The following is a 26945-nucleotide window of genomic DNA, read 5'->3' as shown; positions in this document are numbered from 1 at the left end:
CCCCCTGGGACAGGGCCTGTATGGTAGGTCTGGATAGTGCGTCCGCCACGGCGTTGTCCTTTCCCGAGACATGCCGGATGTCCGTCGTGTACTCGGAGATGTAGGACAGATGTCGCTGCTGGCGGGACGACCAGGGGTCGGACACCTTCGTGAATACAAAGATAAGCGGTTTGTGGTCTGAGAACGTGGTGAAGGGCCTACCTTCTAAGAAGTACCTGAAATGCCGGATTGCCAGGTATAGTGCTGATAGTTCCCGGTCGAAAGCACTGTATTTGAGTTCAGGTGGTCGTAGGTGTTTGCTGAAGAACGCCAGGGGTTGCCAGCACTCCACCAACTGCTGTGTTGGATACGTCCACCATGAGGGCAGTAGGAACGTCCGTTCTGGGGTGCACTAGCATCGCGGCGTTTGCCAAGGCTTCTTTGGTTTTAACGAAAGCGGCTGTGGCCTCTTCGTCCCAGGTAATGCCCTTGCCCTTACTTGACATCAGGGTGAACAGGGGGCGCATGATTCAGGCTGCTGAGAGGAGGAAATGGTGGTAGAAATTCACCATACCCACGAATTCCTGCAGGCCTTTGATTGTGTTGGGTCGGGGGAAGTGGCAGACCGCGTCTACCTTGGCGGGCAGAGGGGTTACCCCATCTTTAGTAATCCTGTGGCCCAGGAAGTCGATGGTGTCGAGTCCGAACTGGCACTTGGCCGGGTTGATTGTAAGGCTGAATTCGCTCAGTCGGGCGTAGAGTTGACGGAGGTGGGACAGATGCTCCTGATGACTACTGCTGGCTATGAGGATGTCGTCCAAGTAGATGAATGCAAAGTCCAGGTCGCGTTCCACTGCGTCCATTAGCAGCTGGAATGTCTGTGCGGTATTCTTTAGGCCGAACGGCATTCGGAGGAATTCGAAAAGGCCGAACGGGGTGATGAGTGCTGTTTTGGGGATGTCGTCTGGATGTACTGGGATTTGATTGTATCCCCGGACGAGGTCTACCTTGGAAAAGATCCTTGCACCGTGTAGGTTTGCTGTAAAGTCTTGAATGTGCGGCACAGGGTAGCGGTCTGGCATTGTAGCCTCGTTCAGTCTGCGGTAGCCGCCGCATGGTCTCCAGTCCCCCCGTTGCCTTGGGCACCATGTGAAGGGGGGAGGCCCATGGGCTGTCGGACCGTCGTGTGATCCCCAATTCCTCCATCTTCTTGAACTCCTTCTTTGCCAGTCGGAGCTTGTCCGGGGGAAGCCTTCGAGCACGGGCGTGGAGGGGTGGTCCTTGGGTCGGAATGTGGTGCTGTACTCTGGGTCTGGGCATGGCTGCCGTGAACTGCGGTGTCAGAACTGATGGGAAATCCGCCAGGACCCTGATGAATTCGTCGTCGGACAGCGTGATGGAGTCCAGGTGTGGGGCTGGCAACTTGGCTTCACCCAGGTAGAACGTTTGAAAAGTCCTGGCGTGGACTAGTCGTTTCCCTTGCAAGTTGACCAGCAGGCTGTGAGCTCGCAGAAAATCTGCCCCCAGGAGTGGTTGGGCCACGGCGGCTAGTGTGAAATCCCACGTGAGCTGGCTGGAGCTGAACTGTAGCCGCACCGTGCGGGTGCCATAGGTCCGTATTGTGCTGCCGTTTGCAGCCCTCAGGGTGGGTCCTGGTTCTCTGTTGCCGGTGTCGTAACTCGTTGGAGGTAAGATGCTGATCTCCGCTCTGGTGTCGACCAAAAAGCGGCGTCCTGACTGCTTGTCCCAGACATACAGGAGGCTGTCCTGATGGCCAGCCGCCGTAGCCATCAGTGGCGGCTGGCCCTGGCGTTTCCTGGGAAATTGCAGGGCAGTCTACAGCGGTGGGCCTCTGTGCCCCACCGCTGGTGGTAGAAGCACCATTGTTCATTGGGATCCTCACTCCCGTCGCCAGGTTTTGTAGGCTACTGCTGCCGGGCCTGGTCTGGTCGGCCACTGGGCACACGGCTTGGTGATCTGTGCAACGGACGCCCCTCTCTCCTTCTTGGCATTCCACAGCACAACTGCCTGGGCTGCCACCTTCTGAGGGTTGTTGAAATCTGCGTCGGACAGCAGCAGGCATATGTCCTCGGGCAGTTGCTCTAGGAACGCCTGCTCAAACATGAGGCAAGGTTTGTATCCTTCAGCCAGGGCCAGCATTTCGTTCATTAATGCCGACCGCAGTCTGTCTCCCAAACCATCCAGGTGCAGTAAGCAGGCAGCTCGCTCGTGCCATGAGAGTCCAGAAGTCCTTATGAGCAGGGCTTTGAATGCTGCATACTTGCCGTCCTCTGGGGATGACTGTATAAACTCCTCAACTTGTGCAGCTGTCTTCTGGTCAAGGGAGCTCACCACGTAGTAGTAACGAGTGGAATCCTGCCAAATGTGGAACTGGGCTTCTGCTTGTTCGAACCGTAGGCGAGGTCGCAGCATCCAGAAGCTTGGCAGTTTAAACGAAACTGCATGAACAGATGCGGCGTCGGTCATCTCTGGTCCAAATATCGTATGGGCCACCGGGGTTACCAAATGTAGTGGTGTGCTACACACAGCGCTAGAATAACGACACGATGTCGGTGAGTTGTAGTTGTGAAAAAAGAGGTTTATTCAAACTTCGCTGCCTCCTTTAAAGCCTTCCTGTTCCTGCCCTCCCCGGGTGGGACTGCTGGGGGGAATGCATATTCACAGACCCTTCCCGCACGCGGGTTTTTCCCCCTGCTGGCGAAGATGGCCTGGCGTCCTTTTTGGGGCCGGCCTCTCTGCCGGCGTGTGCCATTTTGTCAGCCGGTTCAAGTGCGTTGGAAAGTGGGTCACCACAATACTATATATTTAAAAAAGCGAGGTATTGTCCAAGGGTTCAATGTCCATTTAGCAGGGGGAAGAAGCTGTTCCTGAATCACTAAGTGTGTGTCTTCAGGCTTCTGTACCTCCTACCTGATGGTAACAGTGAGAAAAGGACATGCCCTGGGTGCTGGAGGTCCTTAATAATGGACGCTGTGTTTCTGAGACACCGTTCCTTGAAGACGTCCAGGGTATTTTGTAGGCTAGTACCCAAGATGGAGCAGACTAAATTTACGACCCTCTGCAGCTTCTTTCGGTCCTGTGCAGTAGCCACCCCCCCACCACCACCACCCCCATACCAGACAGTGATACAGCCTGTCAGAATGCTCTTCATGGTACATCTACAGAAGTTTTTGAGTGTATTTCTTGACATGCCAAATCTCTTCAAACTCCAAATGAAGTATAGCCGCTGTCTTCTCTTCTTTATAACTACTTTGATATGTTGGGACCAGGTTAAGTCCTCAGAGATCTTGACACCCAGGAACTGCTCACTCTCTCCACTTCTGACCCCTCAGTGATGATTGGTATGTGTTCCTTCCTCTTACACTTCTGGAAGTCCACAATCAGCTCTTTCATCTTACTAACGTTGTGCCAGGTTGCTGCTGTGGCACCACTCCACTAGCTGGCATATCTCACTCCTGTACTCCCTCTTGTCACCACCTGAGATTCTACCAACAATGGTTGTATCATCAGCAACTTTATAGATGGTATTTGAACTATACCTAGCCATACAGTCATGTGTATATAAAGAGTAGAGCAGTGGGCTAAGCACACATCTCTGACGTGCACCAGTGTTGATTGTCAGTGGGGAGATGTTATCACTAATCCGCACAGTTTGTGGTCTTCCAGTTAGGAACTCAAGGATCCAATTGCAGAGGGGGGTACAGAGGCCCAGGTTCTGTGACTTCTCAATCAGGATTGTGGGAATGATGGTATTAAATGCTGAGCTATAGTCGATGAACAGCATCCTGACATAAGTGCTTGTGTTGTCCAGGTGGTCCAAAGGCACGTGGAGACCCACTGAAATTGCGCCTGTCATTGACCAATTGTGGCGATAGGCAAATTGTAGTGGGTCCAGGTCCTTGCTGAGGCAGGAGTTCAATCTAATCATGACCAAGCTCTCAAAATATTTCATCACTGTAGATGTGAGTGCTACCAGGCGATAGTCATTATGGCAGCTCACATTATTCTTCTTAGGCACTAGTATAATTGTTGCCTTTTTGAAGCAAGTGGGTACTTCCGCCCGTAGCAGTGAGAGGTTGAAAATGTCCTTGAATACTGCTGCTAGCTGGTTGGCACAGGTTTTCAGAGTCTTACCAGGTATTCCATTGGGACCTTCTGCCTTGCAATGGTTCACTCTCTTTAAAGACAGCCTATCATTGCAATACATCTTTTATGAAATTGCATGATCATTTACATGTGATCTTTAGCAACAAATACAAGATTAACATACTATAAATACTAACTTGAAGACTATGTTTTGACAAGATCCTTTACTTCATGGTTAATGTGGATTCAGAGACTTTTTGGAGTAGGGGGTAGTAGATGCAGGCATGGGAAAGAACACTGAAATAACTTAGTTATGCACAATAGAACCTCTACAAGAACAAGTACAATATTTCTCAGTGAAGATCTTTGCATCTCTCAAGTGACAGCCACGGTGAACTAACAACCTGAAGACAATTGAGAAAATGCTCACTTAATAAACTTTAACACAGATGAATTGTTTTAGCAGGTTCATTAAATACATGAACATAATTGTTTTCATTTATCTAAATGGAGAAAAGAATTTAATATCAGAACAAAGTATTTGTGAAATAATACCACTAATATAAATTTCTAGATTTGAGAACCTGTGGGTGTATGGTGTGGGTGTAGTAACTTGTTTTTTCATTGGGCAAACAAAACAGGTGAAAGCAACTCAGCAGTCAGTTCTGCCATTCATCTACGATATTTTCATTACTATACTTTATCCAGTGATGAAGCTTTAATGTCTAATTAAAGCAAGCAATAATGCTGCAAAACGAATTTCCTCAGGTTATCTTGGACCTTAAAATAGTGTTCAAGCAATTAATTACCAGGTGGAGTCTGTGAGGAGGAAGCATGTTTATTGTATTATAAAAACACAAAGTACTGAGAAAATGTAGATCAGGCAACATCTGTGGAATGAGAAACAGTTAACATTTCAGGTTCAAGACCCTTCTTCTGAACTGCTATTCTGTTGTTTCCACTTGCAGCAGCAGTAGGTAGAGGCATGTGTTTGAGAACACTATTTAAATAATTCAACATATGATGAGTTGAATACTTTACCACAAACCTGCAACGCTACTTCTTCCGACTGCAAAGGGAAGATCGGTGGGCATGGTGTATGGAGGGAGGTACCTATAACTATTAACATATCATTGACTTCACCTTCTGAAAGACCATATTTCCCTTTTCCCTCCGGGAGAAGGCTCAGGAGCTTGAAGACTCGTAGAGCCAGATTTGGGACCAGCTTTTTCCCAACTGTGATAAGACTGCTGAACCGATCCTGACCCGGATCTGGGCCGTACCCTCCAAATATCCGGACCTGCCTCTCGGTTTTTTTGCACTACCTTACTTTCCATTTTTCTATTTTCTATTTATAATTTATAATTTAAATTTTTAATATTTACTATCGATTTGTAATCCAGGAGTTGGGAAGAGCAGAATCAAATATCACTGTGATGATTGTACGTCCTAGTATCAATTGTTTGGTGACTATAAAGTATAAAGTATTAGTTTTGGATTGTACTCACTAATCATTGTATACAGTGCTGTAAAGGCATTTTTATGTTTTAGAAAGGAAAAACTCCTGTCAGAAATTCAATGGTTTTGCGAACCTTAAAACTGTTTTGTAGATTGTCAAAATCTAGGGGCTAATTTGAAAATGTGCTTTAGTCAGTCAGTCAGTGGGTGCCGTCCCGAATCCGGGCTGATGGCTATGCACCTCCATCTTCTTCAATCTTGTGACAGCACCGAGTACAGCCTCTCCTCCAGTTTGTTCTCGCTGGCCGCCTTGGCACCGCCCGTCGCCGCCCCCACTGAACTCAAGCCCGAAGCTGTGTCGGCCTCCAGCTGCGGCCGCTTCTTCGAGCTCAGCCCTTCCTTAGGCGGAGGCCTTGGGCAGGTCCAGGCACACGGTGCAGCGCCCAAGTTCATCATGTCTCTTCTAAGTGCTTTAATAGGAGATACCAAACTCCTCATTGACTTTGTAACATTCTCCCAATTATTCCATTATCTATATAATTAAATAAACATCAACTTTGATCTTCTCTGAATGACTATTATTTACACACTATACTCATCAACCTTTTCTGTCATGATTAGTGATGGCAATTTAAATAATTCTCAGAAATTGTAATAATCTAAGCACTTAAAAATCCAATTTTTATTGCTGAGTTATAGTGTACATTTTCTATCGTTCGTTGAATGCTCATTTCTGTCCACAGAAATGGCCAAGACATGGTTGTGTGTTGCACAGAATTCTCAGTAATTCCTGCTGTCACCAATAGTGCATAAATGATATGCTCATTAGAAAATGAATAACAACTTGTACCTTATGCCAGTGTTGTGGTGAATTCTTGACTTCTTTCGAATATTCTACTTTAGTATCTATTTTTATCACCATCATCTCTCAAACAGAAGTACAAAATTTGAGCTTTTGATCAGAGAATTGTTAAGAGTGTTTCTTGCCACAGATTCAATTACTACTCCTGTAATTATACATTGTTTGGAATGACAGGTTTAGTAATATTTTAGTTTTTTAATGAAGCATAAGACCATAAGATATAGGAGCAGAAGTAGGCCATTCGGCCCATCAGCTGATCCAATTCTTCCAGTCATCCCCACTCTCCTGCCTTCTCCCCATACCCTTTGATGCCCTGGCTAATCAAGAACCTATCTATCTCTGCTTTAAACGCACCCAATGTCTTGGCCTCCACAGCCACCCGTGGCAACAAACTCCACAGTTTTACCACCATCTGACTAAAGTAATTTCTCCGCATCTCTGTTCTAAATGGACATCCTTCAATCCTGAAGTTGTGCCCTCTTGTCCTAGACTCCCCTCCCATGGGAAATAACTTTGCCATATCTAATCTGTTTAGGTCTTTTAACATTTGGAATCTTTCAATGAGATCCCCCTTATTTTCCTGAACTCCAGGGAATACAGCCCAAGAGCTGCCAGATGTTCCTCATATGGCAACCCTTTCATTCCTGGAATCATTCTCATGAATCTTCTCTGAACCCTCTCCAATGTCATTATATCCCTTCTAAAATAAGGAGCCCAAAACTGCACACAATACTCCAAGTGTGGTCTCACGAGTGCCTTATAGAGCGTCAATATCACATCCCTGCTCTTATGTTCTATACCTCTAGAAATGAATGCCAACATTGCATTTATCTTCTTTACCACCAACTCAACCTGGAGCTTAACCTTTAGGGTATCCTACACAAGGACTCCCAAATCCCTTTGTATTTCTGTATTTTGAATTCCCTCCCCATCTAAATAACAGTCTGCCCATTTATTTCTTCCACCAAAGTACATGACCATACACTTTCCAACATTGTATTTCATTTGCCACTTCTTTGTCCATTTCCCTAAACTACCTAAGTCTCTCTGCAGGCTCTCTGTTTCCTCAACATTACCCGCTCCTCCACCTATCTTTGTATCACTGGCAAATTTAGCCAAAACCGGAGGAGGTGCTTAGATTAATGGCGCCTAACGGCCACTCCTTTGCTTGCATCTTCGGAAATATCTCCATTTCCATCTTTTCATGGTTCTTTTGAAGACTCTGTCCTGGAGTTATATACTGACTATGGTTCTTTGTGGGAATGTGACCTGCTCTCGGGGTTTCACGACTGACCATTATTCGGCATGCCAAGGGCTCAGCCTAAGAGCATCGCTCGCCTTTAGAGGATTGATATTTCGTGGCTCTGGAGATGGGTGGATCGAATGTCGGTGTCCAAGCAAATCGGTGTGTCGTGGGAGATGGAAGATCTAAGGCTGTGTGCCCAGACACCCGAGATCTTTGGGCACAGAGCTCAGAAAAAGCGGTGCAATGGATTTTTAAACATCGTAAACCAGCGAGTGGTTTGTTATGTCTCCCCCCTTGCTGTGAAAATGGAGGCACCTCTTTCTCCTTTATTAGAGAGAGAGAGAGAGCCTGTGGATGTTGAATACTGGGTGAACAAGCGGTCTTTGGGGTACTGCAAGACTGTGTCTTTGCTGTTGCTTTGCTCATGCTTGAGTGCTTGGTGGCGGGTGCCGATGCTTTTTTTTGCCGGTGGGGGGGCGGGGGATTGTTGCTTGCTGCCGTGTATGCGTGGGAGGGAGGGGTGCTGGGGGAGACTTTGGGGTTCTAATATTTAACTGTCATTCATCCTTTGGGGGCACTCCTCTGTTTTTGTGGATGGCTGCGAAGAAAAAGCATTTCAGGGTGCATATTGTATACATTTCTCTGAAATTGAATATACCTTTCAAACTTCCCAAGTCCATTAATCCCATAGTCCAAATCATTGACATACATCGTAAAGAGCAGCGCTACCAACACTGACCTGTGGAACTCCACTGGTAACCGGCAGCCAGCCAAAATAGGATCCCTTTAATCCCACTCTCTGCTTTCTGCCAATCAGCCAATGCTCCACCCATGCTAGTAACTCCCCTGTAATTCCATGGGCTCTCATCTAGCTAAGCAGCCTCATGTGCGGCACCTTGTCAAAGGCCTTCTGAAAATCCAAGTTAACCACATCTACTGCATCTCCTTTGTCTACCTTGCTTATAATTTCCTCAAAAAATTGCAGTAGGTTAGTCAGATAGGATTTTCATTTCAGGAAACCATGCTGGCTTTGGCCTATCCTGTTATGTGCCTCCAGGTACTCTGTAATCTCATCCCTAACAATTGATTCCAACAACTTCCCAACCACTGATGTCAGGCTAACAGGTCTATAGTTTCAGAGATGGCCACAACGTCATACTTGCCAATCTGTAGCTGAATTTCAAGATCATCCATTTTATTTCTTATGCTGCATGCATTCAAATATAACACTTTCAGTCCAGTATTTGTTGCTTTCTGTTTTGAATGCACCACACTTCTATTGCCCTGTAACTCATCCCACTGGCTGTGATTATGCCTCATCTCCTGCCTGTCCTTTCTATCACCTCTGTTGCACGCTATCTTTGATTTATGTGTTTCCCCTTCCTCAGCCCTGTCACTCCGGTTCCCATCTCCTGCCAAATTAGTTTAAACCCTCCCTAACAGCTCTATTAAACCTGCTTGCTAGGATATTGGAACTCTTTGGGTTCAGGTGTAACCCATCCTTTTTATACAGGTTGTACCTCCCCCAGAAGATGCCCCAGTGATCCAGGAACCTGAAGCTCTGCCCCTTACACCAGTCTCTCAGCCACGCATTAATATGCCTGATCGTGCTATTCTCGCGCTCGTTAGCACATGGCACAGGCAGCAATCCTCAGGTGACTACCCCAGAGGTTCTGCTTTTCAGCTTCCTACCCAACTCCCTGGATTCTCTCTTTAGGACCTCCTCCCTTTTTCTACCTATGTCATTGGTACCAACATGTACCAAGACTTCTGGCTGTTCACCCTCTCTCTTCAGAATCCTCTGCACCCGATCCAAGACATCCCATATCCTAGCACCTGGGAGGCAACACACCCTATGGGTACCTCTATCAGGCTGACAGAACCTCCTGTCTGTCCCCCTCACTATAGAATCCCCTATGACTACTGCATCCCTCATCTTCTTCTCTCCCTTCTGCACCACGGAACCAGGCTCAGTGCCAGAGACCTGATCGCCGTGGTCATCCTCTGTTAGGTCACCCCCCGCCCCCAACAGCATCCAAAACAAGATAATGATTACTGAGGGGGATGGCCACAGGGATACTCTCTACTATCTGACCTCTCCCCTTCCCTTCCCTGACAGTCACAATTATTTTACGTATAATAATTAAAATTTTCAGAACACTTCCTGTTTTGCAAAGGCATCTAAATTAAATAGGACTACTATTTAAAATAAGCATGCAATTTTCTGATATACAGTGCCTATAAAAAGTATTCAGCCCCTTTGGAAGTTTTCATGTTTTGTTGTCTTACAACATTGAATCACAGTGGATTTAATTTTGCTATTTTGACACTGATCAGAGAAGACTCTTTCGTGTCAAAGTGAAAACAAATTTCTACAAATTGTCTGAATTCATTACAATTATTAAATACAAAATAATTGATTGCATAATTATTCACCTCCTTCAAGTCAGTATTTAGTAGATGCACCTTTGGCAGCAATTATAGCTTTGAGTCTGTGTGGGTAGGTATCCATTAGCTTTGCACATCTGGACACTGCAATTTCCCCCTATTCTTCTTTACAAAACAGCTCAAGTTCTGTCAGATTGCATGGGAATCATGAGTGAACAGCCCTTTTCAAGTCTAGACACAAATTCTCAATTGGATTAGGTCACTCCAGGAGATTAACTTTATTGTTTTTAAGCCACCCCTGTGTAGCTTTGGCTTTTTGCTTGGGGTCATTGTCTTGCTGAAAAACAAATCTTCTCCCAAGCAGCAGTTCTCTTGAAGACTACACCAGTTTTTCTCCAGGATTTCCCTGTATTTTGCTGTATTCATTTTACCCTCTACCTTCACACACCTTCCTGGGAGTGCAGCAGAGAAGTATCCCCACAGCATGATGCAGCCACTACCATGCTTCATGGTAAGGATGGTGTGTTTTGATTATGTGTATTGTTTGGCTTATGCCAAACATAGCATTTAGTCTGATAGCCAAAAAGCTCAATTTTGGTTTCATCGAACCATAGAACCTTCTTCCAGCTGACTTCAGAGTCTCCCACATACGCAAACTCTAGCTGAGATTTCAAGTGAGTTTTTTCAACAGTGGCTTTCTCTTTGCCACTCTCCATAAAGCTGTGACTGGTGGAAACACCCGGGCAACAGTTGTCATATGTGCAGGCTCTCCCACCTCAGCCACTGAAGTTTGTAACTCTTCGAGAGTTGTCATAGGTATCATGGTGGCCTCCCTCACTTGTCCCCTTCTTGCACAGTCACTCAGTTTTTGAGGATGGCCTGCTCAAGGCAGATTTATAGCAGCGTTACATTCTTCCCATTTCTTGATGATTGACTCAACTGTATTCCAAGAGATATTCAGTGGCTTGGAAATTTTCTTGTATCCATCTCCTGACTTGTACTTTTCAATAACCTTTTTGCAGAGTTGCTTGGAGTGTTCTCTTGCCTTCATGATATAGTTTTTGCCAGGATACAGACTCACTAGCACTTGAACCTTCCAGATACAGGTGTATTTTTACTACAATCAGTTGAAACATCTTGACTGCACACAGTGATCTAACTAGTTTAACTAACTATGTGATTTCTAAAACCAATTGGCGCACCAGTGATGATCTGGTGTGTCACATTAAAGGGGGTGAATACTTTTGCAATCAACTATTTTTTATTTTATATTAGTAATTAATTTAGATCACTTTGTAGAGATCTGTTTTCACTTTGACAAGAAAGAGTCTTTTTCTGTTGATCAGTGTCAAAAAAGCCAAATTCAGTCCACTGTTATTCAATGTTGTAAAACAACAAAACATGAAAACTTCCGGGTAGGGTGGGTTGAATACTTATTATGGGCACTGTATAAACACATGCATGTACTGTATATCTGAAAGGCTAGCAAAACTTCTTCATTGACAAAATATTATACTTTACTACTGCTCCAGAATTACATAAACAATTGCTGTTTTAACTTGAGTATTGCTTATTTTTAAATAGTTAAAAGAATTAACATGACTTCATGAGAATTAAATAGGTTTCTAAAAAAATAAGATTTAATTCAATAGGTTATAGCTTAATAACAGACGGCATCAGATTCACTAATTCCCAAATGGTCACTGGCTCAGATAAGATGACTGAAAAGATTTAGTAGAATTTTATTTAACAATGGAGTACAACCAAAGCAATTTGCTCAAAATATGTCTTTCATGACTGTAGGTGCAATTTTTCAATATCATAATTGCAGTAGAAATTCAAAAATCTCAATGTTTTCAAAATGTAGAATGTCAGCATTGTCACGTAGTTATATTAGAAACATGCTGCTAATCAAACACTAGCATTACTCTATTGATAAAGTATTATAATCTACTAAATTATCTAATATATTTAAGTATACATCTAAGTTTTTTCAAATTTAAGAAGCATGTCTATTCTGCACATTATTTGTTGTCCATGCCACGTGTCACACCCACCAAGTTTTTCTCAGCTTCTTTTAGCTGAAGCTTTCTGGCAAAGCAAACATAGAGTATAAAATTCATATTAGTTGCTTATGTGTTTATTTTATGAATGTAAATAGAAACATCACAAGATAAGCAACCCACCTGCGTTATACTGCTACCAATCATTACATGAGGATTTTAATAGGTTTACAGCTTAATAACAGACAGCATCAGATTCAGCAATTCCCAATGGTTACTTTATTTTACTTTACTTTATTGTCGCCAAACAATTGATACTAGAACGTACAATCATCACAGCGATATTTGATTCTGTGCTTCTCGCTCCCTGGATTACATATCGATAGTAAATATTAAAAATTTAAATTATAAATCATAAATAGAAAATAGAAAAATGGAAAGTGAGGTAATGCAAAAAAACCGAGAGGGAGGTCTAGATATTTGGAGGGTAAGGCCCAGATCCGGGTCAGGATCTGTTCAGCAGTCTTATCACAGTTGGAAATAAGCTGTTCCCAAATCTGGCCGTACGAGTCTTCAAGCTCCTGAGCCTTCTCCCAGAGGGAAGAGGGACGAAAAGTGTGTTAGCTGGGTGGGTCGTGTCCTTGGTTATCCTGGCAGCACTGCTCCGACAGTGTGCGGTGTAAAGTGAGTCCAAGGACAGAAGATTGGATTGTGTGATGTGCTGCGCTATGTTCACGATCTTCTGCAGCTTCTTCTGGTCTTGGACAGGACAGCTTCCATACCAGGTTGTGATGCACCCTAGAAGAATGCTTTCTACGGTGCATCTATAAAAATTAGTGAGGGTTTTAGGGGACAGGCCAAATTTCTTCAGTTTTCTCAGGAAGTAAAGGTGCTGGTGGGCCTTCTTGGCAGTGGACTCTGCTTGGTTGGACCATGTCAGGTCATTTGTGATATTGACCCCGAGGAACTTAAAGCTTTTGACCTGTTCCACTTGCGCACCACCGATGTAAGTTGAGTCGTGCGGTCCGCTACTCCTTCTGAAGTCAACAACCAATTCCTTCGTCTTGCTGACGTTGAGGGATAGATTATTGTCTTCGCACCATGCCACCAGGTTCTTAATTTCCTCTCCGTACTCAAATTCATCATTACCCAAGATACGGCCTACAATTGTTGTGTCATTAGCAAACTTATATATCGAGTTCGATGGAAACTGGGCTACACAATCATGGGTGTACAGTGAGTACAGCAGGGGGCTGAGTACACAGCCTTGTGGGGCACCGGTGCTCAGAGTGATTGTAGAGGAGGCTTGTCCCCTATTTATACAGCCTGGGTCTTGCCTGTGAGGAAGTTGAAGATCCAGCTGCAGATCTGAGTGCTAAGGCCCAGGTTCCGGAGCTTAGGAATCAGTTGATTTGGAATGATGGTATTAAAGGCAGAGATGTAGTCAATGAAAAGGAGCCTTACGTATGCGTCTTTATTCTCCGGGTGTTCTAAGGAGGAATGTAGGGCCAGAGAGATGGCATCTGCTGTTGACCTGTTGCTCCGGTAGGTGAATTGCAAAGCGTTGAGGTTGACTGGTAGGCTGTGGTTGATGTGTGCCATAACTAATAGCTCGAAGCCCTTCATAGCAATTGATGTCAGAGCCACAGGTCGATAGTCATTCAGGCATGCCACCTTGCTCTTCTTTGGCACTGGGATTATCGTTGCCTTCTTAAAACACGAGGGGATCTTAGACTGAAGCAAGGAGCAGTTGAAGATGTCAGCAAACACTCCAGCTAGCTTGCTTGCACAGGCCCGGAGAATCCGTCCCGGGACGCCATCTGGGCCCGTCACCTTCCTTGGATTTATCTTCAGGAAGGCCCTTCTAACGTCCTCCTCGGTGACGATGAATCTCGATGCCACCAGGTCCGGTTCATCCGGAGGGAGCGGGACGCTCCTTTTCGAATCTTGCGTAGAATATGTTAAGTTCGTCAGGAAGAGAACCACCACAGTTATTGATATTCCCAGCCTTTTCTTTGCACCCAGTAATCTCATTTGGACCCTGCCATAGTCTACTGGCATCCCTCTGGTTAGCCTGGGCTTCCAACTTGGCTCGATATTGCCTCTTGGCGCCCTTAATGGCTTTCTGGAGTTCACGCCTGGATTCCATGTAGCGACTGGTATCCCCGGACCTAAAAGCCGCAGCTCTAGCCTTTAAAAGGGACTTGACCTCATAATTCATCCAAGGTTTCTGGTTAGGGAATACCCGGATCGTCTTGCGAGACACACAGTCCTTTGTGCATTTCCAAATGCATGGCTCAAATCAGCTGATGCCTGACTACCCTGGCATCAGATTTACATATAGACCATAGCTGACAATGCCTAATATTCCTGATTGTGGGGAGCTAGTAAAATACTTTTCAATAAAAGTAATTGAGAATTTGAGATCATGGGCTTGGAAGTTTTCTGACAAGCTTGTGATGCTTCAATCACTGATTAAGTATTTGCAGTTCCTGCATTAGCTGAGGTTGCATGCAGAATTCCCATTCCCGTTACTCATAAACCGCTTGAATTATTGGACCAAACATCAAATTACTATATCTCTAGGTGAACTGCCTGCTTCTGTTTTACTCGATCCAAATTCAGTCCACATATAGCAAATTCTCCATTGAAACTTCAAAACGTAATTCATTGATTTGCCATCTGCAGATCCACATGCTCACAAAGTTGCTTCAAACCCATCGTGATTTTTTACCCCAGAGGCTTTAAGGTGCACCAAAAAGATTTTAAACACCATATGAAAAGGAGGAACATATACAAGTATCTTCTTTTGTATGTTAGTGTTCTAAACAAAAGCAAAGCTGGCAACAAAACCAGTGGAAAAATCAGAACTCTGAGCACCTTCACCACTGCCATCTGGGAGTGGGTATGTTGCACTTTTTTCCCCCAAGGAAGTTTTAAGAGCATCATTGAAACTTTCTTTCCATTTACCTGATAATCTCCTCCAACAAAAGATCTCAGAATGCAGGGTCCATTTTCAGAGTTTGGTGTCCTGAAATATTCAGCTCAATTTACAAGGGCCTCAGTGGTGAGGATACCTAGTAGAGGATACTGGCATGTTTTAATTATCTTCCAATGAATTTGGAGCATTTTATACAGATGGCATTCTTCTCAATGGCTTAAGATACCTGCTGTAGGTCACCAACATTTCAGAATCATAGAGCACAGAAGTGATCAACAGTGCTTGGTGGACCGTGAGTTTTGTGGCACAATGCAGGTCTTAATTTTGAAGTACCCTTTTCACTCACTGGCAAGGTTTAGCTGGCACATTGAAAACAATAGGGAATTTCATCATTGACACCTGCTGTTGCTGAGAGGTAACTCTGAGATATGGTAAGTTGTCTATGTTCTTCATCACAAAGAAAATTCAGTGCTAGTACTTAAAAAAGAGATATCTGGCTTCAGCCAATGTCACCGAGGATATCCACTAAGGTTACCTACAGACTTTTCTATGGAAAGCAAATAGCTTTTTTTGCATTATCTTAGTGCCTGATCTATATACCTTTCCTCTTTGCATTCCTATCAGATGCCCCATCAGTGGGTATAACGTAATTATTTGAAAGATAGTCAATTTTATGAACTCTCAATCTTGTGAGTTATATACAAATTCCAGTCCAAATTAATTATGCAGCTCAGAAACAGACCTTCAGCCCATCATGGCCATGCTGACCATCAAGTAATGCCATTAACCAGAACTTGTGCTATAGCCTATGCCCTGGTGAGTCAAGTACTCATTTTGATAATGAATTGTTGTGAAAGTACCTGCTTTCACCACCTACTTGGATACTGAACATTTCTGCCATGAGTCATCCTTAAATTCCCAGTATAATTTCTATGTCAAAAAAAAACAGAATTATACTATTCCTGTACAATTTGCCTTTTTCTTCAGCACTAAAATGGGTTCCCCTACTAGGCCTTCTTTGTCCTTTGTCCTTTAGATGCAACGAACATAGCAATCACTATTTCCTCACGCCTGATGACAATTCCACCCCAGTGAACCTACATTACACCATTGTTGTTCCTCTCCATGTCTTGTGGTGTATCAGTAGCAACTTTGCCATTTCTTTAGCATTTGTCTGTATTTTTACGAGGATGAGTTGCTCGCTCGATGTTCAACCCAGAATGGATGGAAAGCATGCAAGCAGCCAGCCGGATTCGAACCCATGACCACTTGCCTCGAAGTCCAGTGCGGATGCCACTACACCATTGGGCCAGTTTCCAATCCCTGATCATACCCCCGCAAAGCTCAATGCCCAAGCTTCCAAAACCTGACTCCATAATCCTCTGAGGAACAGAGCCCTGAAGTCAAGACAAACCAAGTTACTTGATATCCTCCCCACTCAGCTTACATACCTCAATACCATCAAGTTCTTATGTCACTATCCACCACAACTTAATGCAGCTCTGGTGAATCTCTCACCTTGCAACACAGCAAAAGGCTCTGATGCTTTCAAACCTGCCCCACCGCCATGAGCATGTAGAGGTCTATACCACTACAAAAGCCCTACTGGGATAACAAACATAACATAGTCCTGGTACTCCAGATCCTTGTCTCAGGATCAAATGGTACTTTTTCAATTATAGGAATCTGCACCTCAGGTTTGTAGCAAAGGCTACTGACAGAATAGTGTGAGCCCTGCGGAAACACCCCCCAACATACCCTTTTGGGTTCACTGCCTTTCCTATTTCACATCTCGATAGGGTAGCAGTTAATTTGTTATTTGAAATAAGCAGTATAAAATAGTAAACAATCAAAATCAGCACGCTCAAGCTCACAGAACAATAGGGAATACAGTAACAGTAAAGAAAACTTACAGCAACAGCTTCCAGGATTTGTCTGACAACGTCTGCAGCATCTTTCTCACTGTAATAGCCCCTTTCAACAATCCTACAAAATGCAAAATCTGTTACTGAATCCAAGTGACTATTTTTACATTAATCTATTAGCATTTATAAAAATTTGATAAATTACAGATGGAGCACCTGTACAAGGAAGCAGACTTTGGAGAATTCAGGGACCACAGGTAAGTGAAAATCTCATGCAGATCTCCATAAGTTAAGGGGTACATGAGGCCTTCTCCACCGTGAGAGTGGCCTCATCATAGCAAAAGAGGAGGCCATGGACTGACATGTCAAAACAGCAATGGGGATAGGAATTAAAGTGGCTGGCCACCAGGAAATTCGACTTTCGGCAGATGAGGCAGCAGTGCTCAACACTCACATGCTAAGAAAGGAAAACTATCATCTGTATCATTATGAATCAGAATCAGGTTTATTATCACCAGCATATGATGTGAAATTTGTTTACTTAGCAGCAACAGTTCAATGCAATACATAATCTAGCAGAGCAAAAATAAATAAATAAAATAAAAAATAAACAAGTAAATCAATTAGGTATATTGAATAGATTAAAAAACATGCAAAAACAGAAATACTGTATATTAAAAAAAGTGAGTGTAAATTTTAAAAGCACTAACTTCCATGACACTATGCCAAATCTTGACATTGACAAAAGTTATAGAAAACTCGTACTGCATCTTCTGAATTCAAAACAAAACAAATCAGAGACCTGTCAAATAGTTCTCCTCCAGTCACCAGCTCCAGGACTAAGTTAATCTCTAATGGAGTCTCAAAGATCTCGTTCAGTCTAATCTGTAAAAGGAGTTAGTTGTTAAGAAAATACATATAAAAAGCTTTCATTATTAATCTAATATTGGTTCCACTAAGCACTAAAGATTACATACTGTAGCATAAAAAAGGTTAGTATAGTAGTATAGAAAAGGCTAGTTAGCTCAACTAGTCCATGACAATGTTGATCTTTCAATTGAAGCTCTTCTCATATCTCTTCATCTAAATCTTTCGTTCCTTTCTCCCAAATATTCTTGTCTCCTGAAGTACATCCATGCTATTTGTTCCATCCAGTCCCCATGGTTGTGAATTCTCCCAGCCCTTTGGGCATACAATATCAACAAAACTGCTTACGGGTTCAGTATTTATTCGCAGTTTTTAATCTCATAAGAATCAAAAATACAGAAGGCACTACTTTTGATATATGGCCTTGCTTGGGTTTGTGTCTGAAATTCTTTTCACATAAGATTATTTCTATGGGAATAGGATAACTACATTTCATGACCACCGAATAGATAATAAGGCCAAAATGGAACATAGGGGAAAAAATTACGAGATGTTAAAATAAACATGGAAATATTATCGTTAAGAGCAATGTATTCCCTTGAAAACTGATAGGGGTGATACCATGCCCAAAGATGTAATAGGTATGTTGAATAAGTACTTCTTTCTAGTTAGCATTTACTGAATGTTGATCATCTTAAATAACCCAACAATCAATCAGGATGAGTGCTCACCAAATCATTTTGCTGATTGTTGACATTAAATGTGTGATGTAGTAAAAATGACTTTAAACTGAAGTCAATACTTTCATCAGCAGAATGGTCAGTAATTAGGAGGCATAGACTTATTTTAATTGGTGGGATTAGAAGGAAGTGAGGAAATAAGGTTTTCACCAAAAGACAAGTAGGTTTAGAACTTCATATATTAAAGAGTATGGAGCCAAAAGCCTTCTCACATTTAAAAGATACCCTGATAACAACTTGGGGAGATATAAACAACTAGGAATAATTTAAATAGTTCCATTTTTGGTATGCATGAACATAATGAATTGAATGGCTTCCTCCTGTGCTATAAATTACTATGAAGTTAGGAAAAGTAAATGGAGTTACGTCACCGATTAGCTTTGTCACAATGAACCTTTGTTATTCCAAGTGTGGAAAGAGTAAGATAGAATTAGTATAATTGAGTGCTTGATGATTCATGGAACCCAGTACGTGCCGAAAGGCCTATTTCTGCACTGTATACTCTATGATTCTATGAAATGAGTAAAATAAGGGTGCTACTCACAAAAGAAACAAATAAAAATCACGTTGTGATCAATGTAATTCATTCAACTTCATTTCCAAGAAACTTGTCAATTTTCAGCACATTTGGAGACACCGTGATTTTAAATGGCCTATTTTCAGCAATGCTGAGGCCACCCATTCAAAATTAGTAGACAGCTCCTTCATATTAAAAAGCTGAATTCTGACGATATTATTCAGACTCCAATGCAATTTAAACTCCTAATTAATAGTGCCATAATTTACAATTACAATTTAACCTAAATCAAGAATATGGCAAGCAGATTTGGGAGAAATGAAATTCATAATTTGGTAAAGATTTTCTTATAAAGCAGAAAAGCAGATATTATTCACTCAAAATCACAAGGAAACCGAGGTCTTCTATCACTAATACCTCATTCTTGACCATAAACCTCATCAATCCTGCTGAGGTTTAATTTCCTCACAGGTGTCACACAGTGAAGGCTCAGGTGATTTTGTACCTGGCACAGGCCTTACAAATCATACTTACAACATGAGGTACAACCAAGCCTAAAAAAAAATCAATTTCCTTAGTTAAGAGTGCCTAATAAAATAAGAGTATTACAAATTATCCGGTCCAACATAATAATTTGTATAGATAATGGACCAATTATTACACCATTTTGGATTACATATACTATACATTCCCTCGTTATCAAGGAAAGACGTTTCGTTGACAATCAAAAGTCTGACAAAATCATTTCCTTTTTCAAAAGGAAAAATCAGAGAATATACTGATAAAACAATTTGTCCTAGTTTATCTACTTAGAATGTAATGTTTTTAAATACAGGTTCATATCAAAATGACACACAAGAAGATTATGTTTAGCTGGATAGTCAACTTAAATCAAAGCATTTCAAAGTATGGAATACTTATTATTGACACTTTAAATTAATAATGATAAATTAACTAATAAATAAGCATTATTAAAAACAAATTTACTAGTGAATACCCGATTACATGACCTTGCTCTGTGTTAACTTGTAGCCACAACTCTTATATTACAAGTTTTTTTATTTTGGTTGTATCTTGCTTTATAACAGCATAAAATGGGGAAAGTCTTTACATAAATACACTCTTTTAAGCACATTATGCAAAAATATTGGAAAATAGTATTAATGAGAATGTTAAATATTTATACTGAATATAGTAAATCATACTTACAATATTGGGATGGGAGAGTCGAAGTAGAATTCCTATTTCAGTCCGAACTATCTTTTTATCTATCTGTGAAAAAGTATAATGTAAAATACAACTAAGCTTTGAGAAATGAGAATGTAATTATTAAACATTCAAACTTGTTTTCTAAATGTGATGGATATTCACTGTCCAGGTCCGGCTTGGGGGGGGGGGGGCGGGCTGCTTTTCGCCATGCTCAGCTTTCTAACAAAGCAGCTGCCACTTCCAGGGATCAAGGAGATGTTTTTGAGTAAATTAAAATTCCAACCAATATTCCTTACTCAGCTTCTTGTCATAAACAAGAACCAGTCTTTGGTTCTTAATGCAAATTGCAAGCAATAATCAATCTGAAGTTAAAAGGACAGATTTGCAAAGAAATAGTACTACCTTGAGCTCAAGAGATGCAGTTTAACACAATGGGGTTATGTTAATTTGGCCTGCATCAAACCAGGCAACACTGGCTAAGTTATTTAGTTCAGGGAAGCTTGCAAACCAGACTAGTACCATCACTTAGTGTGTCAAATAGCTTTCTTTTTCAATCTTTTTATTAATTTGAAAATATAGAAACAAAACATAGCAATAATACAAATAGTAGGAGATATATTGTTACACTTAAAGAAAGTAATTGCAAAACCAAGTAGTGTAAATTAACAAAGCTCCCAAACATGTAGAACTAACCACGGATAATACAAAGCAAAAAAAACTGGGGGAAAAAAATCATGAAAAAGAAAAAAAAACAAAACAAAAAAAAGCAAACCCCATCCCCAAAGAAAAACAAATTTAATCAACTAAACTAAAAGACTTGGGCAAAACTAACAACTTAAAAATCGAAAAGAAGAAAACCTTAGTATCGACGACTCCATTCCCCTCCAACAACAGTACAGAGAGATAAAACAAGTTTGGAAATGATCAAATTACATCAAATGAAAATGCTGAATGAATGGCCTCCAAGTTTTTTCAAACTTAATGGAAGTGTCATAAACTGCACTTCTAATTTTCTCCAAATTCAAACACACCATAGTTTGTGAAAACCAATGAAATACAGTAGGAGGGTTAATCTCTTTCCAATTCAACAAAATGGACCTTCTAGTTATTAAAGTAAGAAATGCAATCATCCTTCGTGATGAAGAGGTTAAATTATTTAAGTCTATCATTGGTAGTCCGAAGATAGCAGTAACTGGATGAGGTTGTAAGTCTATATTTAGGACCGTTGAAATAATATCAAAAATATCTTTCCAATATTTCTCCAACAAGGGACATGACCAAAACATGTGGGTTAAAGAAGCTATCTCGGAATGACATCTGTCACATATTGGATTAATATAAGAGTAATAACGAGATAGTTTATCTTTGGACATATGAGCCCTGTACACTACTTTAAACTGTATCAACCTATGCTTAGCACATACAGAGGATGAATTCACCAACTGAAGAATTTTTTCCCATTTTTCTGTCGGTATATTAATCTCAAGTTCTCTTTCCCAGTCAGTTTTAATTTTATTAGAAGCATCAGGACATAAATTCATAATTATATTATATATAATTGCTACTACACTTTTCTGAGAGAAATCTAAATCTAAGATTTTTTCCAAAGTGTCCATTGGATATGGGTGTGGAAAATTAGGGGAGAGTAATTAAAAAGTTTCTAATCTGTAGATATCTAAAAAAGTGAGATCTGGGTAAGTTATATTTATTAGAGAGTTGATCAAAAGACATAAAACACTTATCCAAAAATAAATCGCGAAAAGATATTATACCTTTGGTTTCCAATCAAAGTAAGCTTGATCCATCGTAGAAGGTTGAAAAAGAAAATTTGATATAATGGGACTTGCTAGAATAAATTGGTTAAACCCAAAATATCTTCGGAATTGAAACCATATACGTAAAGTATGCTTAACTATTGGGTTGTTCATTTGTTTATATGATTTAAAAGAAGCAAAAGGAAGTAAAGTTCCTAAAACCGAACCCAAGGAAAACCCTTGTAATGAATTAGATTCAAGATTTACCCAATGAGGGTTTAAAGATGCGTCCAAATCTTGTAACCAAAATTTTAAATATCGAATATTAATTGCCCAATAATAGAATCTACCCTTTTTAGATTTCTGTAGATACCTTTTACCTAATCTAGGATTTTTATTCTGCCAAATATATGAGGAAATTTTTGAATCTAAGTTATCAAAAAAAGATTTTGGGATAAAAATTGGAACCAATTGGAATATATACAAAAATTTGGGCAAAATGATCATCTTAATAGTGTATCAAATAGCTGATCTAACAATATTTGGGAGATTTGTGTAGTCAGAGAGTCAGCCCTTGCAGCATTAATTGTGGATACTTGAGATCTCTATCGCCAGAAGCTTTTAGACTAGAGGTTTACAACCTGGAGTCCACAACCCTCAACCCTCTTTGTTAATGATAAGGTTCCATAGCATAAAAAGGGTCTAAGACAGGGGTTCCCAACCATCTATGTGAAGTCATCCAGTGGCAAAAAAACAGTATAAATGTAAGAGCAGTCAGGTTTGTTATGATGGTCATGGAGTGATAAGATAATGATAGAAAGCCGGGGTGACCAGAAAACATTCCTCTCCCTTTGATTTCTGCAACAGACCACCTCTTTTTAGCTATAGACATTGTGTCTGCAACAGACCACCTCTTTTTAGCTATAGGCATTGTGCCTGTGTTTTAGAAATCATTTCTGCTTTAGAAATCACTTGTAATTTGGAAATCTTATGTAAGTTAGAAATCCTCTGAGCTTTATCTTTTAAATATGTTTCACTAAAAATAAATGAACTGTTTAAACTACTTCACTAGCTGGAAGTTTCTCCTCCTTGCTAGTGAGGGAGAACCACCGCTCAAATAGTGGTTATCGGCAGCTAAGTTTGCCAAGGAGGATAAGCAGGGAAGTGATCTAGTTTTTCCAGTATAGATGGCTACAGTATAACCTCCATTTAGCAAGGGTATCCATAGCTATCTACTGTATATCGGATAGGCTTAAGATCTTTGAGTTCAGAACATTGCCATTACGTAAGTCAAAATTCTTGTACTCCTGCTCTGGATTGCATTTCCTATGGCACAGACACAAGAGGCAGCTGTTGCTGGAACCTGGAGGAACAAAGTGCTGGAGGAACTCAGCAAGGCAGACAGCACATTCAGAGAGAAAAGGGCAGTCAATATTTTATGTTGACTTCACCTAACTCTTAACCCAACACATTGATTGCCCATTTCTCTCAATAGATACAGCCTGACCCGCTGAGTACTTCCTGCATTTTGTGTGTCTCTTCAAGTTTAAAATGGTGAATACTTCAAAGCAGTCGAAAGAAATCAAAATTTGGTACTATCATGGTATTTTAAATACAATTCTATAATTAAACAGTGAGGGATTTTATTCTATTCAAATGCAACACTAAGCAAGCTATGAAAGAAAGTACAGGTGTCCCCCGCTTTTCCAACGTTCGCTTTACGAAACCTCGCTGTTACGAAAGACCTACATTAGTTACCTGTTTTCGCTAACAGAAGGTGTTTTCACTGTTACGAAAAAAGCAGCACGTGAATAAAGGCAGCACGTGATAAAAAGCAGCACACGATAAAAGGCAGTGCGCGCCCCGAGCAGCCGCTCTCCCCCGGATTCGGAACTGCATTCTCGCCAGCAGTGCTTAAACACGTGCCTGTGAGCAGCCGTTTGCAAGATGAGTTCTAAAGTATCAGAAAAGCCTAAAAGAACTCATAATGGTGTTGCACTTAGTGTAAAACTAGACATAATTAAGCATTTTGATCGTGGTGAACAAAGTAAGGACAAAGTGAGTTTGGCTTGTGGACGTTGATGAAGATGATGTTGAAGAGGTTTTGGCATCCCATGACCAAGAACTGATAGATGAAGAGCTGATGCAATTGGAAGAGGAAAGGATAACAATCAAAACCGAATGCAAACGAACCGAAAGTGAAGTCGTCCAGGAACTGAACGTGAGGTGACTGCGTGAGATTATCGCTGCAATGATAAAGTACGACTTTAATTTTGAAAGGGTACATCAGTTTAGGGCATATTTGCAAGATGGTTTACAAAGAACTGTATGGTAGAAAAATGAGCGAGGCTAGCAGTCAAGCATACTGTCGTTTTTCAAGCCTTCCACATCAGCCACAGCAGATGACAAACCTCGACCTTCGACATCGAGGCAGGCAGACATAGAAGAAGATACCTGCCTGCCCTGATTAATGATGAGATGACACCCCCATGTCCCACCACCCCAGTGGTCCCAACCTCCGGGCCGCCGACAGATACTGATTCGCAGAGAATGCAGCGGTAGCCGGGAGGCACCCAGCATGTCTTTAAGAAAAAAGCTGAAATAAACAAGCTAATTAATTAGGTGCCGCCTGGCACATAAATGTCGGCTCAGATCAGAAGCGATTGCTGATTTCACTTGCTCTATGTAATTGGCAATTGCCTCTGATCTGGGCCGACATTTACGTGCCAGCCGGCACCGAATTAATTAGCTTGTTTATTTCATCTTTTTTTCTTAAAGATGTGCTGGATGCGTCCCGGCTACTGCTGTACCCCTGCATGCTTCGCAGATCGATATTGGTTTGCTGCCCGGAGGGTGGGGGCCACTGCACCACCCCAGCTTCCGACGACACAGCCTAACACACCATCATCAGTGTGCTCGGCGCTGTCTTCCTGATTCCCGTAAGCGATACTACACTGTACATACATTATTTCTACTTTATATGGGCTGTGTATTTTTATGCATTATTTGGTATGATTTGGCAGCTTCATAGCTTAAAGGTTACTGGAGAGAGTGTTTTGCCAAGAGCGCTTGCGTGAGATTTTCCGCTGAGAGCGCTTGCACCATGTTTCGCCAAGAGTGCTTACGTGAGATTTTTGCTACGGAGAACAGTGCAGGCAATCGTTGTAGAGAAGTAGTTCTAATTTATATAGGCTGTGTATTTACCATATTATTCCTGCTTTTACTATATGTTACTGTTATTTTAGGTTTTATGTGTTATTTGGCATGATTTGGTAGGTTACTTTTGGGTCTGCGAACGCTCACAAATTTTTCCCATATAAATAAACGGTAATTGCTTCTTCGCTTTACGACATTCCGGCTTACGATCTGTTTCATAGGAACGCTCTACCTTTGGATGGCGGGGGAAACCTGTACCAGAAATATTAAATCACTATTCCACTTCTGTTTTACTAAGTGATACAAGTGCACAAGACATCAGATGATATGAGTAATGAAATGAATGCATTGAGAATAGGGAATGAATGTTAAGTAAATAGTGTTTTTGTAGCATTGAACATGTTTTGGGAACTATAGACCTGTGAGCTTAACACTGATCATAGAAAACAATCAAATCTCTACTAAAAAATAACCAGAGAAAAAACGTATATCATGGAGGTACCACACACAAAATGCAGGAGGAACTCAGCAGGTCACACACTACAGAGTGAACACAGACAGAATGCTTCCACTTGTTTAGAAGAGTATAGCTAGACAGCATCCCTTTAGTGCCAATAGGCTCCGTGGTAGCATAATAGTTAGCGTGACGCTATGCAGCCCAGGACATTCTGGAGTTTGGAATTCAATTCCAGCGCTGTCTATAAGGAATCTGTAGATCCTTCCCGTGGAATACGTGGACTTTCCCCAGCTGCTCTGGTTCCTTCTCCCAGTTCAAAGACATACCGGGTAGGTTAACTGGTTATTGTAAATTGTCCAGTAATAGGTTTGGGTTAATTTGGCTTGTCTGGGGTTGCTGGGGTGACGTGGATCAAAGGGCCAGAAGGGTCGCCTCCACGCGGCATCACTAAACAAAATAAAATAAAAATACAAGAGGGAATTCAGAAGAAGTTTCTTCATCCAAAGAGTGGTGAGGGCCAACTCCTGAAACCTGAGATATTAATAAAAAAAAAGAACACTAACTCCACAATATCACCCAGGCATACTGGATTCTGCAGAGTTGTTCAGTCATGAAATTCATTCATACTTTACTTTATTACTAGGAATTTAATCTATGCAACTGTCATTTAACCATGAATCTCTATTATTTAAGAATTCTCACTGACATTTACTTTGCTTACTGTAAATGTACTCAGAAATTAGTCAGTATTCATACAGTTGGAAGTAAATATACATGGATTTATAATTCAAAACAATCTGAGAATAGAAGATGAATTTGATACCACAGCACATCAACATACTGAAAAGATTTTATTATTTGATGATGCAATAATGATTACCTTATCCTAATTTAGTTTTGCCCATTTTGTTTTGTACTTGCTTATGTTTCACACAAGTAAGACCTGCTCTATCAATTCAATTTAATATATCAATAGGCATCTGTTAGTCTCATGAGACCATGGATTTGCACCTTGGAAGGTTTCCAGGGTGCAGGCCTGGGCAAGGTTTTATGGAAGACTAGCAGTTGCCCATGCTGCAAGTCTCCCCTCTCCACGCCACTGATGTCATCCAAGGGAAGGGCACTAGGGCCGATACAGCCTGGCACCAGTGTCATCTCAGAGCAATGTGTGGTTAAGTATCTTGCTCAAGGACACAACACGCTACCTCAGCTGAGGCTCGAGCTAGTGATCTTCAGATCACTAGACCGACACCTTAACCACTTGGCCACGCGCCAACTGCTGTATTAACTCAACACAAGGCAAAGGAATGAAAGGTGGGGGAGTAGCATTGCTTGTTAGGGAAAATATTACAGCAGTGCTCAGGCAGGACAGATTAGAGGGCTTGTCTACTGAGTC

General features: G+C 41.6%; 1 protein-coding gene across 2 annotated transcripts in view; it reads right to left on the bottom strand.

Annotated features, from left to right (window-relative positions):
* Positions 1-26945, bottom strand: part of camk4 (calcium/calmodulin-dependent protein kinase IV) — a 115058-nt gene that overhangs the window by 43599 nt on the left and 44514 nt on the right. For both annotated transcript variants that reach the window (XM_063069152.1, XM_063069153.1), the window contains exons 3-5: positions 20183-20245; positions 17652-17734; positions 16898-16970 (exon numbers count right to left, since the gene is read on the bottom strand). In XM_063069152.1, the coding sequence (XP_062925222.1) occupies positions 16898-16970; positions 17652-17734; positions 20183-20245 (219 nt within the window). The remainder of the gene's footprint in view (positions 1-16897; positions 16971-17651; positions 17735-20182; positions 20246-26945) is intronic.

This window comes from Mobula hypostoma, chromosome 16 (assembly GCF_963921235.1).
Source record: "Mobula hypostoma chromosome 16, sMobHyp1.1, whole genome shotgun sequence".
Classification (NCBI taxonomy): domain Eukaryota; kingdom Metazoa; phylum Chordata; class Chondrichthyes; order Myliobatiformes; family Myliobatidae; genus Mobula; species Mobula hypostoma.
This window is presented reverse-complemented; position numbering and strand designations above follow the sequence as displayed.